The sequence below is a fragment of the Centrocercus urophasianus genome, unplaced genomic scaffold (assembly GCF_019232065.1).
Source record: "Centrocercus urophasianus isolate 14NV4802_14NV808 unplaced genomic scaffold, USGS_Curo_1.0 seq_16, whole genome shotgun sequence".
Lineage (NCBI taxonomy): Eukaryota > Metazoa > Chordata > Aves > Galliformes > Phasianidae > Centrocercus > Centrocercus urophasianus.
This window is the reverse complement of record NW_024884711.1, coordinates 17292052-17317338: the sequence shown is the minus strand read 5'-3', so window position 1 is coordinate 17317338 and position 25287 is coordinate 17292052. Positions and strand designations below refer to the sequence as shown.

The window sequence follows — 25287 nt, the reverse complement described above, 5'->3', positions numbered from 1 at the left end:
TCAGAAATAGTTACAATTGCTTCATACGCTTACCCTTAAAATTATGAGAAATGTTTTTGGTGGCATTCTGTGACAATCAGGACGCGATGCTTCTTGCTAAAAGAGCTTGGTAGTTCCATTGCTTTTGCTGTGCCAACACCAACACTGAGCCAGCCGCATGGCAAGTTATTTCAGGGGGCACAACTTGCCAGAAACCCAAACAGAGTTAATAGTGTTTCCTCTCCTTAAACCATCTCACCATGATTCCACCAAGTGCCAAAACTGTCGGGGACAACCCAGACTGCCCACTCTGCTTAGCCATCTCACACCACTGCATGCCACTTCTCAGGGAAGGCAAAGTCCCCAGGCAAACTGATAAATGCTGACTTTACTAACCATTCAGCAGTATCGCATCCTGCTTAACCTGTCTACCACGGTGATGGGAGACGCACAGCAGACAACACGAAAGCACATCTCAGTGGAATTTACTTTTATTGAAAGGAAAGAAAAGTTTACATGTAGTTACAGGTTTTCCATCCATGCTTTCAAAAGGACTGGAAACAAAACTTCATCATTATTGCAATACCAAAAGTCTGGGGTTTTGTTTGTTGTTAAGTGAACAGCAAATTATATAACTAATTGCTATGTTCAATAAATAGTTGTTTTCTCCTGCACTTATTAAGGGGAAATATTTAACCAAGCACAATAAAAAAAAAATCCCAGGAGTTCTATGGTTTTAACTCCAAATATTTTCCACTGTTCAGCTATCCAGAAATTTATCTATAAAACGCAGCCTTAATTTTGAGTGTACAAGGATGTTTTCCAAGTCAGCCAAATACCCATTTTTTTCTCTAGCTCAAATATTCTACATTCAAAGCAACTACCTGACCAAAAAACAAAACAAAAAAAAAACAACCAAAATCCTCTGGTTCATCACTACCTAAATAAATTTGTCTTTACAGTAAAGGCTCGAAGTCGTTACTTGTTTATCAAAGTAAAATGTTTGCCTTTTAGCACAAGGATCAACGAGTTACTTGGAAATGCAGGTTTATATCAAAGTATCCGAGTGTGTGCATTACGTATGACATGCAAGCTTTAAAAATATCACTGCTCTCTTGATTAGCCAGGAGTCCAATTGTTTTAAAAACAAAATAGGAATGACTTCCAAAATGTATCAACATTTTGGGTTTTCTATTTAACTTTTCTTAAGATGTTATACTACACAAAAACTACAATTACGATATTTAAGAGTATTACATAAGGAGGGATGGAAAACAGGAATACTTCAACGGAAGATATGTATATTCTAAATGAACCCAAGTTTTCTAAAATAGCTGGATGGAGGTCAAGGAAGGGAGGGAAAGGAGGGAAAACAGTAGGGAAGCTAAGATCTAAACTTTTTATTTAAAAATCAAGTCCTCAGCTGTTCGTTCTTCTGATCTTCAGTAGCGCCCTGGAAAGAAACAAAAGACAACATCGTTACTATGAACTAAGAGCACACACAGACTCCAGCATTGCAGAGCCCAGGTTTTTTTGCATTCACGTTCAGAACTCTCACTGACCAGTTAGTACTGTAACAAGTGTCACACCAGCCCGATTCTATTTATTCATTCATGTTTACTTACTTGGACTATAGGAACGGGATCTTGACCGTGACCGGTACCTGCTATAGTAAGGCGATGGTGATCGTCTCCTTTAAAGGAAATTAAAAAGAAAGCAAACAATCATAAAGAAAGAGGCCTCATTCACATTACTTCTACAGAATATTATCATTTCCTTAGCACTGAAAACCTTGGCCTGCATGAATGACTCCAGCTTGATCTGGCTGCAGCTTACAGTTATTTAACAAATGCTTTTGTATTTCTCTATCTGATGTGTTTAAAACCTGATGTATCTCTACAGCACATTTAATAAACTCTCACTAGCTCTGTAAACACCTAAGTGCTTTTACAGATGCCTACCATTCTTGTTGTACAACATTCTCTGAAACTAGATAACTTTCAGAATGGTCAGATAGCTGTGAAATGTCAAGCATTAAAAACCCCATCTACAAATAACTCCTTCTTCAGCAGCACTGTTTGTCAGCTGTTCCTGGCTCTATATACAGTACGGAAAAGAAGAGTTCCCTTTTATTCCTGTCTGCTACAGTTGGAGGGTATACGTTCTACACCTTCTCCAGCTAGCAAAATTAACCTCTCACACAACCCATTAACAAGTAACTGCACTACAGAAACACTGAAGATTACAAGCACTTCAATCTTGTATTACAAAATCTACTGTAAGGCGGCTCTCAACAAAGCAAGCACACATGAGGAATCTTGGTACAAATGGAGTAACATTTCTACCATCTAAAACTGAGAAATTTGTTTTCTTCCAACTTTTTTTTTTTTTTTTTTTTTTTTTTTTTTTTTGCAGAAATACAACCATTACTTACCTGTATCTGTAGTCATACTCTTCGTATCTGTCATACCCTCTGTCATACCCCCTATCATAGTAAGAGTCACGGCGTCGACCTGCTCCACCACCACCACCTCCTCCACTGCTGTTAGGAAAAAATAAGAAGGAATTCAGATTATAGTCTCATCAAATTAAATCATTCAAAAACATTTTTCAGTGTCGTAAATCAGACACTGAAGACTGAGCCCTTAAACAATCTAATAATTAAGCACGTAAACACCTTCCAAACAAATAACCCTTAACACCTACTCCCCTCCCAAAAAAGGCAAAATACCATCAAGACTTTCAGCCTAGATCTCATTAGAATTGAAGGCACATAGGCACCCTGGTATTTCATAAAGCTAAGGGTGTGTTAGCTGACTGTGCTGGATGAAATTTTTTAAAAAAATAACACACTTTTTTTTAGATAAAAACACAAGAAACCACAGAAGGACTTAAATCTGAATCGCAGTAACATACTTTACATTAATACCTTTGTGCAGAAAAACCTTTAATTCTAAAATGTAAAAATAAAATAGGCAGTCTGCAGCACAGTTTCCTCAACCAGACTTCAGTCTTCCCATTTAAATCAATTTTAGTCCCACCACAGGAAATGAGGACTCCTTACTGCGTTGGCCTGCCCATGTAGATGCCTGGGGTGGGTGTATGTGCTCTCTTGGTGATGGAGTAATCCACCCGAATCCTCCTGCCATCCAGCTCCATTCCGTTTGCATGCTCCATTGCCTGCGGGAAAGAGAAGGAATGAGGACATGAAACCTTCGACCTCCTATGGAAAGCTAGGCACAAAGCACACTGACTTCTGCCAGACCCAGACCAACAAGCCCCAAGCCGGCTCCACTTAGGCTGGCTACTAGTGCCCCATTGTGGTGGCTCGGCCCCAGCCCCCGGCCCGCTTGCCGGCAGCGCTTTCAGGGCTGCATGGAGGCGCCGAGTGCCGTGGCAGGCAATCAATCCCTTTTTAAGAAAGCACAGGACCATCCACTAGCACAATCGCTTCCCTTGTAGTAGACTTTGCCTTCTACCCATCAAAAAGGTAAACAAAGTCAAAACGGCTTTTCCTGAAAACCACATCTTTCCTACCATCGGCTCCGACCCAGAGGGGATGGGCGGATTCAAAGGCTGTGCAAAACAGTGGCTTCCTGTAGGGTGCATATGGCCGGATTACTGCTAGTCGGCTGCCATTTCATGCTCTCCCAGCCTCCTGCCATCTCCCTTACAAGGACCTACTCCAGCTTAGTAAAATGGCGGGTTCAGCCTACATGGATACCTAATTACAACCTTCCTCCCCACCCGCTCTCACAATAGCGGCCAGCCAAAGCTATACGCACAGGGGGCTGCGCCTGAGAAGCCCGCGCCTTCAGAGCTGCTCACAGCCGTGCACGCGCTCACTGGGGGTCCTACCCCGCTCCTTTCAGCTTCGAATCAATACAACGGCCTTTCGCAACCCCAAATCATGCAAGCAGTTTTTCCAAAGGACCACAGCAAACTTATGAGAATGATACACAGGGAATGCTACCTTGAAAAAAATAATTTCACAAATAACTGATGGTGGATTTAATCGTTATTAAAATTTTCAAAGGACACTTTTGGTGTTTGCACCTTCCATCTGCCACTGCCCTAAGATCTCCAAAATACTACTTTACAAGGCAGCTTGTCCTATATGTATTATTTTCATTTTTGGGACAGATATATCTTACAATCTTGAGTTTAACTCAAGATTTTTTTATATTATTTACCTGAGACACAATTCACACCCCCAGCTCATGAACACGCCTCTGAGCAGAGCAGTTTTTCCCTTTTTCTAAAACCAAAAAAGAGTATAACAGCTGCTCAGAAATTCACTTCTTACCAGTTCCGTAACAGGAACCTTGCTGAATTCACATCTAATCTACGTAGAGGAGGAAACAAAACTAACACCCACGAGTTCACTTTGTGGCTCCAAACTGGAAGTGACCGAGCTATTTATCACTAGCCTATTTATCCCCACTTATTGTGCTTTAAGAGCTCTGTTCATATCTGTGCTATATCGCCACCTAGTGACGCCTGTTCCTACACAGCAACATCACACCTAGGCTAACCGCTCGGCTGAGCCAGACCATGTCACATCTCAACATACACTACTATGTTTTCTGAACAAAGCATGTTCATTAACTTCAGCTTCCCAGCCTTTAATTTTTTAGATCTTGCTGCACAAGGATGAAATTAAAATAATTCTGTGCACGCATACTGTGACTTATTACAAATCCAAAACAATGCTGCAAACAAGCTGGTAGAAATACTAACTTTTATGATTAAAAGCATCTTTCTGGAAATTTGGCAATACACAACGCATCCTAAAAAGAAAGGAATTTCCTGCTTCGTGGCACTTTCATGTCCGATCCCCAACATGCAGTGAGCTGACAGACAGCCACCTGAAACCCAGACCATTTGGCACTAGGTTCATTTAGAACAAATGAAACAACAGAAGAACAAACACTTCTTAGAGGAAAAAAAAAACCCAACAGTTCTTTGGCATAGGGAGCGGTGCAGAGAAGAGCAACATAACAGCAAGACAGCCAACAAGTTACTTTTTATAACAAAATCTGATGGTTCATCTTCAAAGTAGTGAGATGCATTACATTTCAACAGATGATGACTAGCTGATAGCTCCCAGTCTGCACGGAACCCAGAAGCCTCAGTCACAATATCTGATGTCTTTCTCAATGGTAAAACTTCCACTATATTTGCTTTTAACAGCTATTAGCAATAACTGATAACTATAAAGTTTAAGTTAGCCAAAATGTTAATAGATACATAGGCATGTGAAGCCTTCCATGGTTATCTTCATCCTCAAGCTGCAAGAAAGCAACAATACTGATAGCACCACTCAGTTCAGTCCCTCACGACTGCAGCTCGCACACCTCACCGCCCCGAAGCCAAGCACTAACGAGCGAATGAGTGCAGCACTTCCACCAGTATTTCAAAACCACCTCAGACATGCGACACCACATGTTTGTTTTGAACACAGACCGGAATCATAAATGTAACTGACAATTACTCACATTTTCATTTTCTCCTCAAACTAAGAGCACCTTATAACCAAATGTGGGATTTTGCAGTTTTGTTAGAGTTGCGTGTTTCATTCCGAACAAATCTCTGCTCGCTTCTCCTGCTTTTGTACGTGCACAAACGCTAAGAGCATCTGGATGTCCAAGTGAAAAGACATTGCACACTTGGGCCAACAGTTAAGAAGCATTCTCAAATGCTGTCTAGAAATCAGAAGTATATTTTTCAGATCATCAAATAAAACATGCTGAAGAAAAAAAATCATATTATATTGGTATTTAGAGGCTTATAATACCCTCTCAGGAGCCTTTAACTGACAAATCTATTTTTATTCCACAGCCTGGGTTTTCTTCCAAATATCTGAGCACTGTTAAAAGACTGGCACAGCTTTTGCAAGACAGTAAGCAAGCAAGCAGCTGGGATTCACATGAACATACACTAGCAGCTTTGGCTGCAAAACGCAGACTGATGTCATACACCACATTCTGTACCTGCACACAGAGGGTCAGAAACAGAGTAAGACTTGGCAATGACACAGGTAGGAACACAATCTCAGATTACAGTTTTAAACCTAGAACAATGTACCCTTAACAATAAAGGTCTTTTGAATTAGTACTGGTAAGGCGTTAATTAGTCAAGATGAGCAGTTCCCTAACTACTGGGTCAGACCTCCATCGGCTACAAACAGAAAACTTTAAATTCAACAGATTTCAACTCATCCAATGTGTATTAAAGTACTTGGCATTTTGTAAATGTCCAAGTGCTTACAGAAAGTAGTCTGAATATATTTAAATAGCCAAACACAAACAATTTGTTACAACTCATTTTATAAGAAATCTACTTTGAGGATCTAAACATCTTATTTTCTTTATGAAACCAAATCCTTCCTATGTCGTACTTAGCATCAACAGTAATAAGATCACCTCTACTGAATTGCAGGTGAAGCACGGGATGAACAGACATCATCGCTGCTTTCTGTTTTTAAATATAATCAAAATACTGGTAATTACCTCCCTCCCTCCCCCCAGTTTCTGAGCTTTAACATCTATTGATTACATGGATTCTTTTTAAAGCAAACCTTAGAGCTGTAGCGTAAAGACAAACAAGATTTTAGAGAATCAGAATGAGTAACTGGGTATGCTTCTCTAACTATTAGCAATGGTCTCCAGAAGCCTGTAATTCCAGGCTTACCCAATTTCAATTCCAAACATGGGAGACATTCTCATGCTCTTTTCTGGTTTACCGAGAGTCCTCTTGATGCCGAAAACATCACTTAAGGCAGTGGGAGAAGTTTTGATCAATAACAACTCTTCTAAATTGCTCTGCCTGCACCACAGAATGTCTTGCACAAACAAACAAAGAAACACACAGAAACACGGAAATATTACAGTCTTAGGCAACAAATTATGTCAGAGGTTCAGTTGTCTGTGTCAGGGTTGTCTTAATTGTCAATATACACTACTTCAGAAAAGTGTTCTGAAATATGGTCAAAACTGTAAATAGCATGTAAGTAGCATGAGAAACTGAATATTCCGTACTGCCAACAGCTGTTATAGTTAATGCTTCACAGATGAGTTCCTTGTACAGACACAGCATTCACAGTAGTCTCAGTTTTAACAACTACTGGTTGATTGTGTGACAAGTGACTGAAAAGCCGGAATGAAATCCCTAGTAAATGTAGAACCACCTCCATACAACTCCAAGCCTTTTACTTGTGATCCTGTTATTACTGACCCCAAGACAATCAATCTGCCTCAAAAGGTGGTTGCTTTTTTTTCCCATTCTACTACACAGCTTGCAAAACAGTGTGTATTTCTTCTGTAAGAAGAAGAAACAAAAATTCTAAACTACTAACATGGTGGACACGCGAATAACTCAGCTAAAACCCTGCATTAACTGTTCAGTGCTAGTGTTGCAAAACAAAGTATGTCAGTCTTCAGAAAGAGGTCTTCCACAGAAGATAACAAGTCTGGCTCTTCACACAGCAATGCTGTACTCCTCACATGTGGCTCTGAAGTCTTAGCAGAAGGATGATAACTTAAGACAAGACCTTGCAACACACAGGGCAAAAACAACACCAAATACTACTTCTCTTGCTTTCAAGAAACCAAAATGTAATTTCATAAAAAAGCAAGACACAGTTACGCTTCCACCAGCTCAATATCTGAGGTGATTTTTAAGGAAGTTTACTAGTGTCAGCAAAGATCCCAGCAGGACTTCAGCTGCAAGAGAACCCATGCAATACCACAGCTGACCAAACTGCAAAGTTTAAAGACAACTACTCACAACTCCTTGGGTGTCCTATCTGAAATCAACACTGTTTCAAAGCACACCAACTAAAAGGCTTTCTTGAGCATCCCTCTGGGAAGGGTAGAAGACAATGTGAAATCTCAGTGATTACCCCCTCTTGCCAGGGTTTTTCTACACCTATTTAAGCCATCTATGACTGCTTTAAAAAGACAGGAGTTCCACTTCTTACCTGGAGTTTTACACTGCCTTTACTCAGAGGCTTGGTTTATTTTATTGTTTCTTTAAAGAGGAAACGTATTTACATGAAACAGAAGCAGCTCAAGTAACATTACTTTTAGCATACCCAGCTTTTCACATCTGACCCATCTTCCCCAAGGATTTATATCACTCCTCTTAGTCCTCCTCCAGGGCCTGTCAGTTTCATGCCTATAGCTATATCCTGTTTTCCTACTTCAAATTTGCCTTCATGGTCTGTGAAATTAAGTCAAATGAAGCCATCTTTTCTCCCCAGTGAGCTGATGTGGGGAGGAGGAGGGATGAAAGAAGTCCCACCGCTTGGAACAAAGCAGAGATGGGAAACGTTTGTTTATATTCCCATCTAGTTTAGTTCCTTCTTAAAGCGCTCATCTTTATTACAACATTTTTGCTTCTGCATGTAATATCCCATTTTTTTGCTCTGCATTCCAATTTTGTACCTTCTGCCAAAGCAGCTTCATACTAAACAAATTACTTCATGGTATTTACACGGAACATTTTAAAAAATGTATGATGTCATGCATGACCATTGCCAATGACAACTAGCAAAAAAGTACTTCTAAAGACACGAAGTTTTAAAACAGACAAAACCAGCACATGAATGCCACAAAACAACATGCAAGTGTTTTGGATACTGACTGCACTACAGAACAGTCATAGCTTCAGAATCCTACCAGTCTGCAAAGAAACACAAGACTAAGAAGTAGAACCAAAGAGACCACAAATATGAATAGACAGCAATCCAGCCCATTAACTCCTCTCTTAACCTTTCAAGGTGATACTGGGGAAACAAAGGGAAGCTGAAGGAAGCTTCCAGCTCTTTTTACTTGCTCCTCTCCTATAACCTACAACAATCATACAAATACAACTTCTACCCTTGTCATAAACTGGCTCTCTGTAAGTCTTGTTTCATCACCTTCTACAGCTGCTTGCTCTATCACAATTGCTTGTAGAATCATACCAGAAATGAGTTAAAGTTCAAAAATGCATCTAGCCCAACTAAGTTATTCATGACTTTCAGTACCATAATTCCCATCAGCAGTTTTCATTTTTAAGTTACTGACAGTAGGTCCACAGCTGTCATCCTCCCACCCTGCAGCGCTTAGTGAGAGAAGTCACACCCAAACATCATGAATACGAATACTTTTACCTAGTGAAAACAGAATCAAACTGCTTATCTGAAACATCTGCCCATGACTGTTTATGCACAACATGTGCATATGTTACGTCTGTCCATAAGAAAGAAAAGATATCCTCATGAGGAAGGTATGACATGCAAGTGCACTGTTACTAAAAAGGAGCGCATGATAAAATACCTTGGGTAACTGAAATACAGGCACTTCTTTATTTTGTCAGAACAAACAGAATACATCTATTTGTTTAACAGCAAACTCATGAAATCTTAGTAAGGCTTGCTGCACCCTTACACAGGTAAAAAAAAAAAAACAAAACCGAATGTAGTGAACCATAATACAGACTGCAGTTCATATTCTTTGATTGCTTCCTTACACATCAATTACACTAATGGACACTTAGTCCAGACATGCACAGCTATTTTCTAACTAGCCACTAATTCAAGACAAAAACACTCTCAAATGCACAACACACTTCCAAAGAGAATGGTGAATAAAGTATTCAGAATTTTGATACAGAAAGTTATTTTCAAGAGTTAGTTTTCAAAAAATTTGAAAAATCCTATGACTCTTCTGTGCCTGTCTGAAGATTTTCATCTTGAAGTAACAGATTAAGAAATCAAATTGCCACTTTTGTTAGTGATTCAATACAAACAACAGTCAGCCTCAAACTTCACTTGAGCATCTGAACATCAAACTGGTGTTGTTAATCTGTTTAGAAGTGCCACACAGTTTGAAGAAAGCATTTGAAATGAATCTCAGAGAACTTCTGTAGTGAACACACACAACTTTTTACAAAGATACTTGTGAAGACAATACACAAACAATACGCTGAGTAAGTAGTAAATGTTGAATTTACCTCTTTAGAATCATCAATTCTCTCAAAATAAACAAAAGCAAATCCTCTCGATCGTCCAGTCCGTTGGTCATAAACAACATTGACACCAGTCAAAGGTCCATAACGAGAGAAGACTTCACGCAAATCTCTCTCAGTGGTGTATAAACTGAGACCAAACACTCCAAGACATGTATTTGGATCTGGATTAGCCTGGTAAGATAAGAGGTTAACACCAGCTAAGTTAACAAAAAACAAGTCATGCATTTACACGTATACATTTCTCAACATTTTATGAAGAAAGTATAGCTCATTATACATTTTAATACTTCAAGAGTTAACATTCCAATCTTAAGATACTTTCAAAATGTAACTAATTTCCTGATATTTATTTTAGAAAACACAAGGGTAAATTTCTCAAGTTTCTGAAGCGTGCCATCAGTACCACACGAGGTATTACAACTACAGAAAAGAGGCAGCAAACAGGAAACTGTTTTACTAATATTTTTCACTTGAATCATCAACAAGATGCAGTGAGGATATTTAAGGGTGCTAAAAACGGGCCAGTCATCCCAAAGTCCCTCCCATCTTTAACATTCCCACACGGTCACCAATGATGCCAAATTGCCAAACGTTGGATGCTGCCTCTATTTTCATACAATAAATACACTTGAGCTTGTCAGCACGAACAGCTGAACTTTAACTCACCTTTTACCAGAACTGGGTACTTCCTTCCCACCTCAACACTCCCCCTTCAGATATAGTGAAGGTTAGTATTTAAATTGAAAATTTTCTCTCTGCCCCATAAAACTGGATCAAAATCACCAACTTAACTACACAGAAACAAATACTAGTTCTACCAAAATAATTCAGAAGCATGTGCACTTGTTTAGAACAAGACTCTAGACTCCTTTAACATGATGCAAGAGATTGAACTATTTGTATACTTCAACTAAAGTAAGTCAAACATGGAATTGTACAATTGCTCAAGGTAATGCAATTCATTTTTTTATTAGGTTCAAAGTTTCCCTACTTGCCTCAAGAGTTAAGCCAACCCCTAAGGGGCTACCTTTATCAACGTAAGTGGAGTGTTTTTTGTTAGCTTTTTTCCTTTCCAGTTAAGTTCCTGACACCTGCTACGCTAGAATACTCTAAAATAACAGCATAATAATAACATTCATTGTGACTTGAAGAATGAAGAGGCCTTGCTCTTCTCACATGCTCTTTTATGAACTCTACTCCGTAGTTCTGGATACCAAGATGACAGTTTTTAGATGACAATTTTGAAGTAAAGCCTTCAAATTCAAAACTTCCATAACAAAGGAAATTTCTGCTTTAAAGCACAGACAGGAGGCAAGTTGAGACTAAAGGCTGAGCCAAGGTATTCCATGGTTTTTACCTGAAATCTAAACTTAAAAAAATAACTAAACCAAAATTTTGGAGTACGCACATAAGTACCCGGGTTTTAAACTGCAACACGCAGATTTTGAAATAAAGAGCTCTGGGAGTCAGCATGCAAAACATAAAGACAAACATGCCTATGACCTGTATGCTCCAAGTTTACTCTACAAGGCTCTGCTTAAGGCTTAAAACTCCTTTTCTGGAGAACCATAGCATTAGTTCACTAGCTGTGACTGAGATAAGCACATCTTTATAAGCAGGAGGTAAAAAGCACCTGGATAGTATTTTTCCATGTAGAAAATAGGGGCATCATACACAGTTATTTTCACAAGCATTTTGAAGAATGTTAAAAGCCCTGCTCACCTGCTTTCATCTAAGCATGTTCAACTAGCCCATCAGTTTCTTCTATCAGGAGATCTGCAACCTAGCTTAGCTCTTGTTGCAAGAATCCAATTTAACTCAACTCTCTTTTAAAAGGATTCTCCCTCACCATAAAGAGAAAAGACTGAACAGAGAAAAAATTATCACACACAAAGGTCAGTAAACAAACCGTATTCCAAGCCACTCACTATTAAGAGTGGAGCATAGGTTCAGCCAAAGGCTTCTCATCAAGGAAGAGGTCTGGATGAGGCAGCAGCTAAGCATTTCCTGAGCACTGCGACAGCACAACTCTCACTTTTCTTAAACAGGAGCACGCTTTCCCCCAAAAAAACCCACAGCTGACAAACTCTCCTCATCTTCTACCAAGACACAGAAGAGGGATGAAGAATGTGATTTACCTACACTCCCATCCTACCTTTCCTTATTTTTGCGATGCTACATTTCAAATTGGTGTGGATTTTTCCACTTTCAGAGTTTGTGTTCAGGAGCCCATTGTAAAAAATAGTGGACAAAATTCTTGCCTATTTGCTTTTTCCATTTGCCAAATTTCCAGCTTTTAGAACATGAACTTCATACAACTCATCACATTAAATGGCACAACAAAAACTGGCAGTCTGCCACTTTGAAGTTTCAATTGGAGAGGTTTACATTTCTTTTTTATTCCTCTTCATTTAAGGCTATTTAATAATTCAGTGGCATTAGCATCCACTGACACAAGTGCAGTGAGACCTCACAGTCTTTTAAAACATTGCATAGACAAGTCCCTGCACATGGTGCTCCTCAGTATTGCTCTCTTATACATCCCCACTCAAAATTAAACCTAATCACCTTTTCTGAGACAAGAGAATCAGTCTGTGCAACCTAAGCAACAAGAGATAGTTACATCATCCATCACTAGATGGATTTCAGTGGTGGAGGACAAAAAGACAACTTTAATATCAAGTTTCTGTACTGCCTCCACAGACCCAGGTCAGCAGAAGTGGCAAAATTGTCACCAATTTCTCTGGTGTCTGTAGGACCTTGCATTTAGAGAACTCAAATCTGGTTTATTTTGTTTTGACATTACTAGAACTATTGTTCAGAATTAGTGTGGAATTCATTTTGAAAAGGAGTTTAATGTTTCACAGTCACTGAGTCATTTCCAAGAAAAAAAAAAACTCCCAGAATTTATTCAGAGCAAAACATCCTAGTATTTCTAAAAGTAATAAAGTAGATTCATTTGTCTTTCACCAGGAAATCTGCTATGCCTTTTGAAGTTCAGTTATTCCTTCCAACTTTTCAAGACATTAGATTCATATTTACTACATCATGATTAAACACCAGCAACAATTCACAAACAGCTTAACTACAAATGCTGCTTCACAGCAGCTTAAGACACTGTACATTAACTAGCACTGGTGTAGTCTTGCTGCCTTCCACACACTCATTTCTCTCTCACATCGGTATTATCTGGTCCTAGTGAGCTGCTTCACCATAAGCAGAACTAATTCATAAATACATTCAGAGAAACTAAACTACATCAAAGCTGAAAGTATCACAGCCCTCACCAAGGAAGAAGTGTGCAGCAACGTTTATTTTGATCAGCTTGAAGCAATGCAAAAACCTAAGGTGCTGAAGAAGGAATGACTTTGGGAGAGATCTCTCAGAATGACATACAAGAAGTATCCTGCATCTTAGTTTGTTTACCTACGCTTTCTATTCTGTCCACAGAAAGACTATTTATTTCCCATTTGAATTCTCAGAGGCCTACTGGTCCTTTTCATAACTTCTTCTCTAGCTTATTAAGATTTACACATTAGCTAAGAGTGCACAGGTATATTCAAGTTAAACCCAATTCATTTATTTAGAGGTGTAAAATCAGAAGCAACCTTCAACATTGTAAACTATGTTATGAACAAGAACACTTCAGAAGTCTGTTCCTTTGTTTCGCTGGTCCATCTTGTAGGTATCTGTTTTGTTTTGTTTCATTGTATCCAGAGAAGACTTATTTTGTGAACGAGGTATACACTGGCAACAAAATAAAAAAAAAACTCCAAACGTAGAGCAGAGGGAAGTAGACATTAACAATCTGCCTACACTGAATGCAGTGGTAGGGTTCTTAGCATCTGCCCCATTACTTGCACAAGCAGTAAGGCCAGTGGAAAGACTTTGCTGTTTCCAACCCCTTCTTTCACTCAAAACCCAATTCCCCTATCTTCCACTGACACGACAGTAAATCACACTCAGCCTGCAGTTAACTTGATCACACCATTGTTGAAGCAGCAACCGTTTTGTTAATACTCAGCCTTGAACATGACATACCCTGCTGCCTGTGTGCCTTCTTCTGTTGGACATTGGAGAGTGACTACGGCTCCTTCGACGACGATATTCTGGCGTGTACGATCTGCTTCGAGAACGTCTCCTATGGGAATGAGAATGGGAATGGGATCTGGAGCGAGTGTAACGTCTGTGCGAGTGTCTTCTGGACCTGGATCTTCAACAAAGATAAAGGTTTTGGTTACATCATATGCACACAAGCATACAGAATTGTGAGCTTTGCTCTTCCCAGAGAAAAACCTCAAATTCATTTTTCTGAGGCTCGCTACAATTAAAATAGTCGTTTGAGCTGAAAAATATTTTAAGACACATTTAAAGAAGACAGGCATGCAGTCCTCCCTGTACTCAGAGGGATCTCTCTGTTTTACCGCTTCCTTAAAAGGGAGAGCTATAGAACTTTGCCTGCACAGGTACACACTGACAGGGAGACGAAGAGATTTAAAAATGAATTTAAATCTTAAAACCCAGGAAAATAAAGAAGCTACCCATCCTCAGCTTTAGCTGTAGCTTTCAGATTTTGCTTTTATAAAGACCCAGCGTTTCAGTGAAGAAATGTCAAGAACTGTGCCCAAGCAACTATCCTTCAACACTTCCAATAGCTCCAATACAGAGCTAACCCTTATCTAACACAGGCTACTTTTGCTGTGGTTTTCAGCTGAGTCTTCCTTCGTACCTGCACAAAGGGTCCACACACAAGACCCTCCCCATGAAGATTTTTGAGGAAAGAGACCATTAGATTTTAAATAAGTGAACTGTAACCTCTTCTCCCTTCTCAGGAATAGTTAAATCTCTTTATTTTAGGGGCGACTTCTACACAGCTACTCCAATTTACATTACTTCCTCTTTACATACACATGCTTTATTACTTATGGAATCTTCCCCCAGCCTTTGCCACCAAAATGCAAATTAACACGGCTCTCTTAACACCCTCTAAAATATAACTTCTACAGGAGAAAAAAAATCTCAGTAATGTAACGAATGAATGAACAAAAGCAATAACTCTGAATGAACCTGAACTACTTCCCAGACATACCTTGATTTTGATCTTGACCTAGAGTGTGATTCAGAATGTTTGGAAGCTCTCGATGGACTGCGAGATCCTGACCTGCTCTCCGATTTTACACGAGCAGGACTCCCAGCTGGAGATTTTGACTGGGAGCGAGACTCCTAACAAAAAGAACAGTATTACAAATGGTATTGGTTGTATAAATGCCTAACTCCTAACATTTAAAGTACAGTAATTCTATTATATTGATTGCTCCTGAAAAACAAATGGTTAGGGAATACCCTCCAGAACAAATTTCATTTTGCTAGCCCACTGTTAATATTGTATGCTTTCCTCAAATAGATCCCTGCTCGAACCAGATCACCAGTTCTCTATTAACTAAGTAATCATGCAAATTCATCTACAACTTGATCATACAGACACTGGAACATAAACCATACATTTACTTAACCTAGGACCCATTCATTCTTCCAGATTCTTTTAATTCTACTTCACTCTTGCTTTCTACTTTTCTTCATTCTTCATTGAGTTTTTCATTTTTCATACTTCGTGTATTCTTCCCCAATTCAAACAATTCATTATAGCCTTAAAAAAACATTCAAGTGCTTCTATCTGACCAATCTTCTGTTCAATTTTTTCCCCCATTCAATTTTAATTTTCTGATCTTTAATACTTTTCATTAGCCTTCTTTTATCTTGATTTATCTTCCACATTCTTGGAAAAAACTCTTCAATTTCTTCACGAACATTAACCTTAATGGAAAAAGAACATTTAGTATATTTAAGCACGTGGGGATTATAAAACTCTGCTGGAGTTCAGATGTTATCTACCAAATTGAAAAGCCAGCAGGTAAAGTGCAAGAAACTACTTTATAAAACAACTTTTTTTAAAAAAGCTTTAAAACTGTATAAGTGTCTATGGTCTAACAATAAGCTTACTGGGTTCTCAGTGTTTTACTGTATTTTCAAAGCTACCCTCCTCCCCTTTCAAACTTGTTATTCTTTGTAAGATACACAAATGAACTAAACGACTACTTAGCACAAATATATTAAAATATTGATACCAGCAACTGAATTTCCCCCCTGAAAAAGCAACTGTGTTTTCTCAGCATTCAATATCCCAAATTCTACTCCTACACATTATTACTAAGACACTCTCAGTTCAATAGAATGGCCAACAATTTCCAGTCAAAATCTATCTATGCACATACTTACTCGCACAGTACATGCACATAGATATACGCAAGACAAAATTTTCTTCCTACTTTCTCTTCCTCATTGTTATCCTGTTTTTCTTGCATACAACTTAATCCACAAAAAACAAAAAGACATAATACAGCAGTTCAAAGCAATCCAATGAAATACACAACTTTCTTGTTTTCTTGTATGATAGTGCACACGAGAAAAACTAAGAAAACAAGTAAACAAAGAGCAGGTTAGGATTTCCTCACATTTCTTTAGTATGCAGCATTTCTAGGGAGCCCAGCAACAAGAATGAACTATGGAAATACTACACATATAATCTGTATGTATCTATAATATCTACATTATCACAAAAAAATTGTGCAGAACTCTTAACAGAAAAAAGCATAGCAAGTTCCCCTCCCACAAGTGACATTTCACTCTTATTTTCACCATTTCCCCTCCTGCTTGTCCACAGAACGTATTTCTCAATTTATCACTCTATGTAAATTCAGATTTGTATTTCCTTTCACAGTTAGCACTCTGAACCCAACCCCTTTTTCAAAGGGCTCCTTCCTCGCATTTCTAGACAATAAAAATGCGCAAAATGGAACTTGAAAGATCCCTTACTAACAAGCATTACAGCTACGCTACCTGTTGCCCTTCACCTCAATGAAAAGGACAAGGGATATATGGAGAACGTCACTTACTGGGATGACAGGCATGTTAAACTTATCAGCTAGGGCTACATTGAAAGCCTGGCTGTGACATGAGAACCACAGCATTAGAGGTTTCCCTTATTAAACCAGCCAACTGCTGATCTAGCTACAAGGCTGTCACAGAAATAGGAGGAAGGATGCACACTTTGATATCACTGAATTTTGATGTTTATATTTTCACATCTAAAATTGACTGTTCCCCAAAAAAAAAAAAAAAAAAAAAAAAAAAAAAAAAAAAAAAAGCAAGCATCTATACACACATTATCCTTTTAAGGGCACTAATGTGATTTTTTAAGTACCTCTCCTCAATTCTTCCCTTTACACTTAATCTCCAGCAGCAGCTCTCATTTTCTCTGGCAGTTACTTCCACCCGTCCCCCTTCTCCCCCCAGTAAGAGTAATCAGCAATACAGAAAAGCATTTAATGCATCACTGTCAAGATTTAAATAAGAACTTCCAATAAAAAAAGCAAAGAAGTGAGGAAATTATATTGCCCACTCTTATTACATTTGGAAGACCACTTCTTGAACAATAATAATGATACAAACAACAAAAAGAACAGCAGCAGCAAAAAAAAAAAAAAAGAAAAAAAAGAAAAAAGAAAAAAGTAATGTCACAGTTCTGCTGGGAGGTACCAAAAATATTGAGCACCTGGTAATTCCCATACATGAAAAAGTTAGCTTAGCATCCTTATCTATTCACCTGCAGCATCTTCTGACACCACCCACAGCTTTTTCTAATAGCACCGGTTATGACAGTGAGTCCATACGCAGCTGCCGAGAGCAAATATTACGTTATTCCATGTAGGCCACGTTCATTCAGAGCTCGTTGCTTAAGCCCTTCAGAGGCTGCATTTGCAAGCATATAACCTTAGAAGTGGAGCAACAGAGGTGACAGCGTAAGTCTGTATACATTTCAAACTTCCTCAACTTTACTGTAGGTGTAACTGCAGCTAAAGAGAGATTACCTGTTAGCAGTTGCATAGTGTGTGTGGCATTGGCAGGCAATTACATCTCATCTTCCGATGCAAACTGATCACCTAGTTTTATCTCCTACAGTGCTCTTCAACAGGAGGGACTAAGAGAATCATAATAAGCTGCAAGAGTTTAAGGACTTAAGGAAGTCACTGAAAAAGCACCTAATAAGATTTATATTAGCAAGACTACAGGTAGGGATTAAGAGATTCAGAGCTTCAAAGTGTCACAAAGTGAGATTTTAAGGAACTTTCCTCCTCTGTTTCCCCATAAGGAAATAATCAAGGTAACTCTTAGTCTGTGTCAGACAGATCCAACAGTCCTGCATTAATAATTTATGTCCACTGCAGTATCAAAAAGAATGCTATGTTTAACTTTTTTCTTATTATGTCATCTTTAACACGAGCAAATAGACACCTCTATTATCCAAAGCATTCCAATCCGTTACTATTCTTCAAGCAATTTACATACTCCGATCTTTGCTCCATATTTACCCAGAAATGAATTTGACTACTGACAAGAGAACAAGCTACACTTTCTGCATCCTCAACATTTACTTCTCTTTCTGCTCTGAAGATCCTCAGCCACCTGAAGGCCATAGATTAGACTGCACTTTTTTCAACTCAGCTTCTCACCCCACCACCACCTCACGAGTGACAGCAGGCATCTTCTGCTTTGTTGTGCAGCTACCAGTCACTGCTCTCACCCTCACAAACTCGCAAGGCAGATACTCACTGTCACCATTTCCAAGTATCTAGATTTGCTGTCACTACAGCCTGTGGGAGACTGACTGTCTATATTCTTCAGATCAAGTTTCCCTTTCAGGGGGAAAACACGTGCAAGTAACACTTTTTCCCATGGCAAAATGGAAAAAAAAAGTGTGCTCCTCAGAACGTCCCATTGCAATACCCTCAGCATATGGGGGAAGTGGGATTAATGATTCATAAAGAACTGGAACCAGGAGCCAAATAAATTGCTGTAGGGGAATGCAATCTAAGGACTGCAGCTTCAGCAACTGATTCTCTGGATGACAACTCCAAAGCCAACGAGTATTTTCCATTCTTCACACCCTCTTTATTCCAGAAAGACCAATGTGAAACCAAGCGGTACGGACAGGAAAAGTCCTTTCCTATCATTACCTAACAATTGCATATATCTAGGCACTGAGTAATTCATCGACAGCTCCCCACCAGCCAGCTGAGCAAGATGTCAGAGCATTTCATCCACACTGGTACAACTGTATCAACAGATCCCAGGTACATCTGTCTCTCATTTGTCTTCCTCACATCCTTCAGCAGAAATGCTGCTTTCAAACATAGGTATTCCTTGAAGAAAAAAAAAGTTATTCAAAACAGTCCTACAGTGAGCGGAACTGCCAAAGTCTTCACAAAACACTTTTAGGTTTCCAGCTGCCATCAGAGGGTACGATAAAAGACAGTGAGACGACAAAAATAGCTCTCTTAAGCCACTTCTCACCCTCACTGTGTCATGTCTTACCTCACCCCAGGTGCTACCATTTCAGGGTACGACAGAACAGGATTATCACGAGGCTATCAAAATCTACAGTGAGACTAAATAAAAAGAGCTGATGAAGTTTATGCTAGGCTTTCTGCTAACAAAATATGGAAAGTAAAATAGGAAGAAAAAAACAATCATGAAATCACACTAATTTCAGCTGTGCTTCATTCAACCTTAGGAAGTACCCACAGCACACCAGGGATGGAAGCACACAGCACCAGTAGCCCAGCAACACCACTGAACGAGCAAAACAAAAGCTCAGACTTCATAAAAATCTTGCTAGAAAACTCCTGCCCAAATGCCAAAAAATAAGTGAAGTCCAACTTTATAAGGAAACAGAAAAGTCTAAGTGGTCAGAAAAGCAGCAAATTTAATATCATCCGACATGCACTGGATGAATCCATCAATTCAGTAGCAAAGCTTTGAGATAAGACCATCATACTTTTTAGCTACTGCTTTGACAGGAGCCTACTGACTTGAAGCTCACAAGAGAAGTTAAAAAATATTTGTTTAATGCTATGACCTGTCACTCTATACTCAAACTAATCCCTTTATTAGCTATTCTTCCATAAATGTTTTAATGCATATGTGTAGGCAATAAACTTTTCTACAAAGCAAAATTAACCCGTGCTGCCTTGCAGACACCTTTAAAAAGTTAGCAGCATCAACAAGCATTATGCATTCATTCATTACACTACTCCAACTAAGAAAAAAATCTTCAGCAATTAATTTCTTGCAGATTATCAGCTTACAATTCTGCATCTTCTCACTGAGGGCTGAATGTACACCTGCTCAGGGAAGGGTTCAGTAGGCAGTCTTTTGCCCAGGTACCGACCTCAACTTTAAGCTCAACTGAACAAAAAAAGCCATCAACTTGCCAAAGAAGTCTCCTTTCCATGCCTGCCATTAGAAACACCATCACAGCTTTCTCCAAGCTGATGCAGAACTACACAGCACGAGCACAGCCACATCTGTACCTCAACAACCATAGTGAGCAGTGTGCCTGCTTGCTGCTGAAGTAGCAGACTGCCACTACACTAGTCTGAATCAAAGTGCTGCAGGTGTGATCAGGTTTAGATAATTAACATTAGCACATATATTAACTTTAATATTTTCTTCATGAAGCTTGTGATTAGCAGGTCTAAAAGCCACTTGCATACATAGGAACAACACATATACTTCCTTTAGTAGTAATATATACTTCAAGTGCTTTTTTAGAAGGAGACCACTGTGATTTTACAGCAAGCAGGAAGAAGCATCTCGTGAGAATCAAGGGCAATCAATCTGGAGTTCTGCCTTCGTTGTAATGCTGCAAGTGGAGCTTCTGCCCAGCTCTGTTCAGACTGCCAGTCCTTCACTGCTTAGAGAAAGCTTCCAAAGAAGTTGCATCACAGAATATGCACTGGATGAGTGTGTTATTACAAATAAGGACAAAGATGAAAGGAAATAACACCTAAATTCTTGTTTAAAGTTGCCTGCTACCTAACAACAGGATAAAAAGCCTCATCTGCCTAACCTGCTCTCAATGAATACTGACAAAATCCTTTAACTGCTCCAAAACTCAAGTCACTGCATACAAACATGACTTAAAATCATCTTCCTCCTTGAAACCCATAAACTTAACTCTAATATCTATTATGTTTCCAACTACTCTAGCAATTTCTATTAAATCACCATGTTTCTGTGCTTTCTGGGGAGGAAGCGGAAGAGAGTTCTTCTGTTCAACCAGCAACTAAACTTGCTGAAGTTGAAGCAAAATGATACAAAGCCAGAGCAGATGCTGATTAGCCCAAGCACATCTGATTAACAGCTGCTTTGAAAAAAAGCAGTCACTAAAGAAATGAGCAAGCTCGAGAGTAATAATAATTAAAAAATCCCTACTGATGTCTACAATGATTTTATCCAATGCTTCAGAAAGGCAGTTTCCTAGACAGCACAAACTACACAGCCTTGCTGGAAAGTTGCTTCCAAGATCATCCTAAATCTCCTCTACATATTAAATGATGGTAATGATTCTAAAATTTACAAGTTAAAACAAAAAGTAGAAAATTAAGTCAACTATCAATAACCACATATGAAACTTATCCACAAGTAAGAGGCAAAACAGGAAAGACTTTCTAGCTAATCTTATACCAGGATGTGTTTGAAAGAATCTTTTGCTTACTACTCATTCAATCAGCACCTTCATCTCAGCATCAGATTACCGCTACCTGCAAGAACCAGGCCTCCTCAAACACCACTCCAGTGGGTACTGAAACCCAGTAGTGAAGGAGGTGGGGGGAACTCAAAAGGCACTCACACCTCTTTCGTGGTAAGCTTGAGGAAAGCAGGCTCTTCACAAACCCTCTCCCACCCCCAGACCCCACCCCATGTCTTCTGTTTCTTCTCCTGCTGAAGACTTAGGCCACACAATCCTTACGTGCCTGCACACAGCACACTAAACCACTAAGACATCCTAGTGTTTAAGAGTTCTGGTCTGATCAGGAACATCAAGTCAAACACCAAATCCCCTCCTCCCACAAATTTATGCATTTAATTTCACGCCTGCAACTATTCTCAGTTACAATAAAATAAATAAACAAATATATTCGGCTACAAGGTTTTCTAAGTATTTTAATAGCGTTATCAAAAATGCATTACTGAAATAAGTAAAAGAACTACTTAGGAACATTCTTAATTAGAACAAAAAAATGCTGTGGGGGAATCAATTATCTGCCATTGTGTTCAGATACATTTAGAAAAATGAGACACTCACATGCGAGTGCTTCATAAATTCCAGTACTGAGGACTGAAAAGAATGCAAGTTTTCCAAAGAAAAGCTCAATAAGGTCAGCAGCTCTTTCCAACAGGTAGACTTTCCACCTCAAAAAAAATAAAGCATAAGCCAACTGAGAGGCAACAGAAAAACTGCTATGTGGGACTCCTCATACTTCACATACTGTCAAAATGCTGTTTCACTTCTACGTTTGGCACAACGTATGCAGAAATCCACAGCTCTATTTGTTTCTTTAGCACTAACAAGAGACCCATTAAGGAACCTAATATAAATATTTCAATCAAAAAGCAAGAGCTGCCAAAATATCAAGAAGATAATACAAAAATATATATATAAATCTTGATAGAGATAATATGACTGGAGTAACAAACCTTAAAAATGAACGACAAAGAACACATGCTGCTCAGCTTTCTCAGACCTGGCTGGCTTCCCCCAGAGATTAGCTTATTTAACTGGAAAGAGCACAGGTACCTGCCACCTTTGTGTAACAATTAACACAAGAACAGATTTTGTTTACCTCACCTGAGGAACCAGCAGCAGTCACTGCACAGGTAAAACACACCGAGCCTGGGGACTGGGTTTTTCGGTTGTTTTTGTTTTTTAAACTAACAACGCAAAAGGATAAGCACGTTTCTGTAAAGATCATTATTGGAATAAGACTCAGCTCTTTTAAAACGTTCATTTCTCCAGGCAACAACCTGATAGAAGCGAAAAGCTGCTACCACTGGTTCATCAGAAAAAGTCACCAAAAGGATGCTCAGGTGTTCTTCTAAAGCAATTCTTAGGGAGCAAACAAAAAAATCTTCAAAATTAAAAAAAGTCAGCAGTAATGGAGCGAGGAGAACACACGTTTAATTTCTGCTTCAAACAGCTTCCAACTGCTGCTTATCCTCATCATCACTAAGCAATTAAAAAAAGGAAAAAAAAAAAAAAAAAAAAAACGAAACAGAAAATGGAAAGGCCCGGTTATTACAGGCGTACAGAGAAACCGCAGCAATGGGAGGGAGGGGAAGAGAAGACACGGGCCTAACAGCGTTACAAAACCGCAGCGGCGCTGAGATAAAGCCCTCGGCTACACGGCCGGGCGCCGCGCGGCTCCCGAGGAGGGCCGTGCCTCCGGGGATCCCGGCGCGGCCCGAGGGCGCTGCCGCGAGCGGCGCCGCTCACAAAGGGACCGGGCGGGCACGGCGAGGGCCGCACGCGGGGTGAGCGTGAGCGGACGGCTCGGGACGGCGGGCAGGGACGGAAATAATGGAGAAGTGGGGAGAGAGCGCGGGGCTCGGCGAGCCCAGGCAGAGGGGGAGGGAGAAAAGAGGGGAGGGAGGAGGGGGGCGACAGCGCCCGCAGCCCGGGCAGGGGGTCGGGACGGACCCGTGAAGGGAGAAGGAAGCGGGCGAGGGCCGAGGCGGCGGGGCCCAGTCCGCGCCGGGCCGAGTCACAAGAGAAATAAAAGAAATAAATGAGGACGGCGGGGAGAGGAGGGACGCGAGCGCCCGGGCCCCGCCGGGAGCTGGGCTCCCCAAGGAGCCATTTTAGACACGGCCGCGCCGCCACCTCCGCCCGAGCCGCACCGGGCGCCCCCACCCCCCGCCCGGGCCCGGCCGGCCCTCAGCACGGCCCCGGCAGGGACGGCCACTCACCCTCCCCTCGAAGTTGTTCTCCTCCACGTCGCTCATGTCGGCAAAGTCCTGACCGCGGGGCCGGGCGAACGGGGACGCTAGTCCCAAGCAGCGACCGCACCCACCGCCGCTACCGCTACAGTTACCGCGGTTAACGCTATCCCTACCGCCACCGTCCACCCCCCTCCCGCCAAAGCTCCCAACCCGTCTCCCGCAGCAGCGCAAAATGGCGCCTCCGCTTCGTCTGCGCCCGACACGGCTCGGGGGTGGGGCCGGGCCCGACCCGCCCGCCCGCCACAAAGGAGGCGCCGCCGGCGGACGATGAGCGGCTGCGACGGGCTCCGAGCCGTGCTGCCGCCACGCACGCGCAGGCTCGTCCTCGTGCCGCCGAGGGCTGAGTCCCGCCCGCCAGCGCGCGGCTCCGCGCCTCCTCACGGCGGCCGTACGAGGACGTGCCGCGTCGGTAATACCGCGCGAGGCCTCGCACCGCGCAGCTTCACTTTTCTTCTCTCGTTAACGTTACCCCTTCTGCTCTTTTCTAGTAAATTGCCCTGAGTTCTGCACCGCTAGAAAGGCATCTAAACGGAAACACGTTCAGGCTACCAGTACCAGTCTGGTGTCGCAACAAATGGTTACTTCATTTACAGGGCTGGAAGGTTGCTTTCATTGTAAAAGAAAAAAAAAAAAAAAGCCAAATGAGGAAAATTTTAAGACAGCTTTCCCAGAAAGGAACAGAGCTCAGAGGTGCCCAAGCAGCCAGGGAGTGCTCCCTAAAGATCACACCCTTGCTTCATGAGGCATGCTCCAGGGGCTCCAGCAACCAGCATTGCCTGCAGCTCTGCCTGGCTCTCCTCCAGTCCATCACACAGGATTCCAACAGCACCTCTACAGCCACTCCAGCCAGGTTGCAGCAGAGAAGCTCTTCCCTATGCAGCTGGGGCAGAAATTCCAATACAGCTGTAGCAGAAATGCTAAGTCACAGCATGAAACAGTGAGCACCTGATGGGAACGTAAGGCTACCCCAGGGGAGCTCAGTGCAATGCACCTGAGTGACCAGAAGGGGTGAAGTCTGGATCCATCCCTTTCCAAACCTCACTTAAGGGTTGGTAGTGGAGGCAAGGATATCTCACCGTAGAGCCTTAGCCACCTGTGGCGTTTCAAAGGTAAACAGCTTTTTTTTCCTTAGTTTCTACAGCAGCAGCTGCTGCTTTTGGGCTCATCCTCACTTGCTGCAGTCTAGGACATTGCCTACAGCACTGACTCTGCTTTTACCCTGTGCTTTTCATTGCACTGTAGCTTTACAATAGCCATTGTGTATGCTTATCTGTATGCAAAGGATTGGTGTTTCCTACATCAGTGAAGTTGATTAAATGAAAGGCTGGGACTCTACATGCTAGCCTTTCCTCTTTTTGCCCGGAGAACCAGAAGCAAATATTTTAACTA

At 40.8% G+C, this 25287-nt stretch overlaps 1 protein-coding gene across 1 annotated transcript; it reads right to left on the bottom strand.

Moving 5' to 3' along the window:
* Window positions 1–454: 454 nt before the first annotated feature.
* Window positions 455–24044, bottom strand: TRA2A (transformer 2 alpha homolog). Its single transcript, XM_042816713.1, has 8 exons — window positions 23866–24044; window positions 15086–15219; window positions 14038–14209; window positions 9979–10167; window positions 3044–3159; window positions 2414–2521; window positions 1605–1672; window positions 455–1432 (listed from the first exon to the last, which is right to left on the bottom strand). The coding sequence occupies exons 1-8, from the start codon at window positions 23899–23901 to the stop codon at window positions 1422–1424; spliced, it is 834 nt and encodes a 277-aa protein (XP_042672647.1). The 5' UTR covers window positions 23902–24044; the 3' UTR covers window positions 455–1421.
* Between the last annotated feature and the right edge of the window lie 1243 nt (window positions 24045–25287).

Bases quoted from the DNA above. Each gene is read 5' to 3' on its own strand.
- TRA2A (XM_042816713.1), bottom strand. From the start codon at position 23,901: ATGAGCGACGTGGAGGAGAACAACTTCGAGGGGAGG. The intron at 14,210-15,085 runs GTATGTCTGGGA...TCTTTGTTGAAG, and splicing joins AGGTCAAGATCAAAATCAAG to ATCCAGGTCCAGAAGACACT. The intron at 1,673-2,413 runs GTAAGTAATGGT...TTTCCTTTAAAG, and splicing joins GAGTATGACTACAGATACAG to GAGACGATCACCATCGCCTT.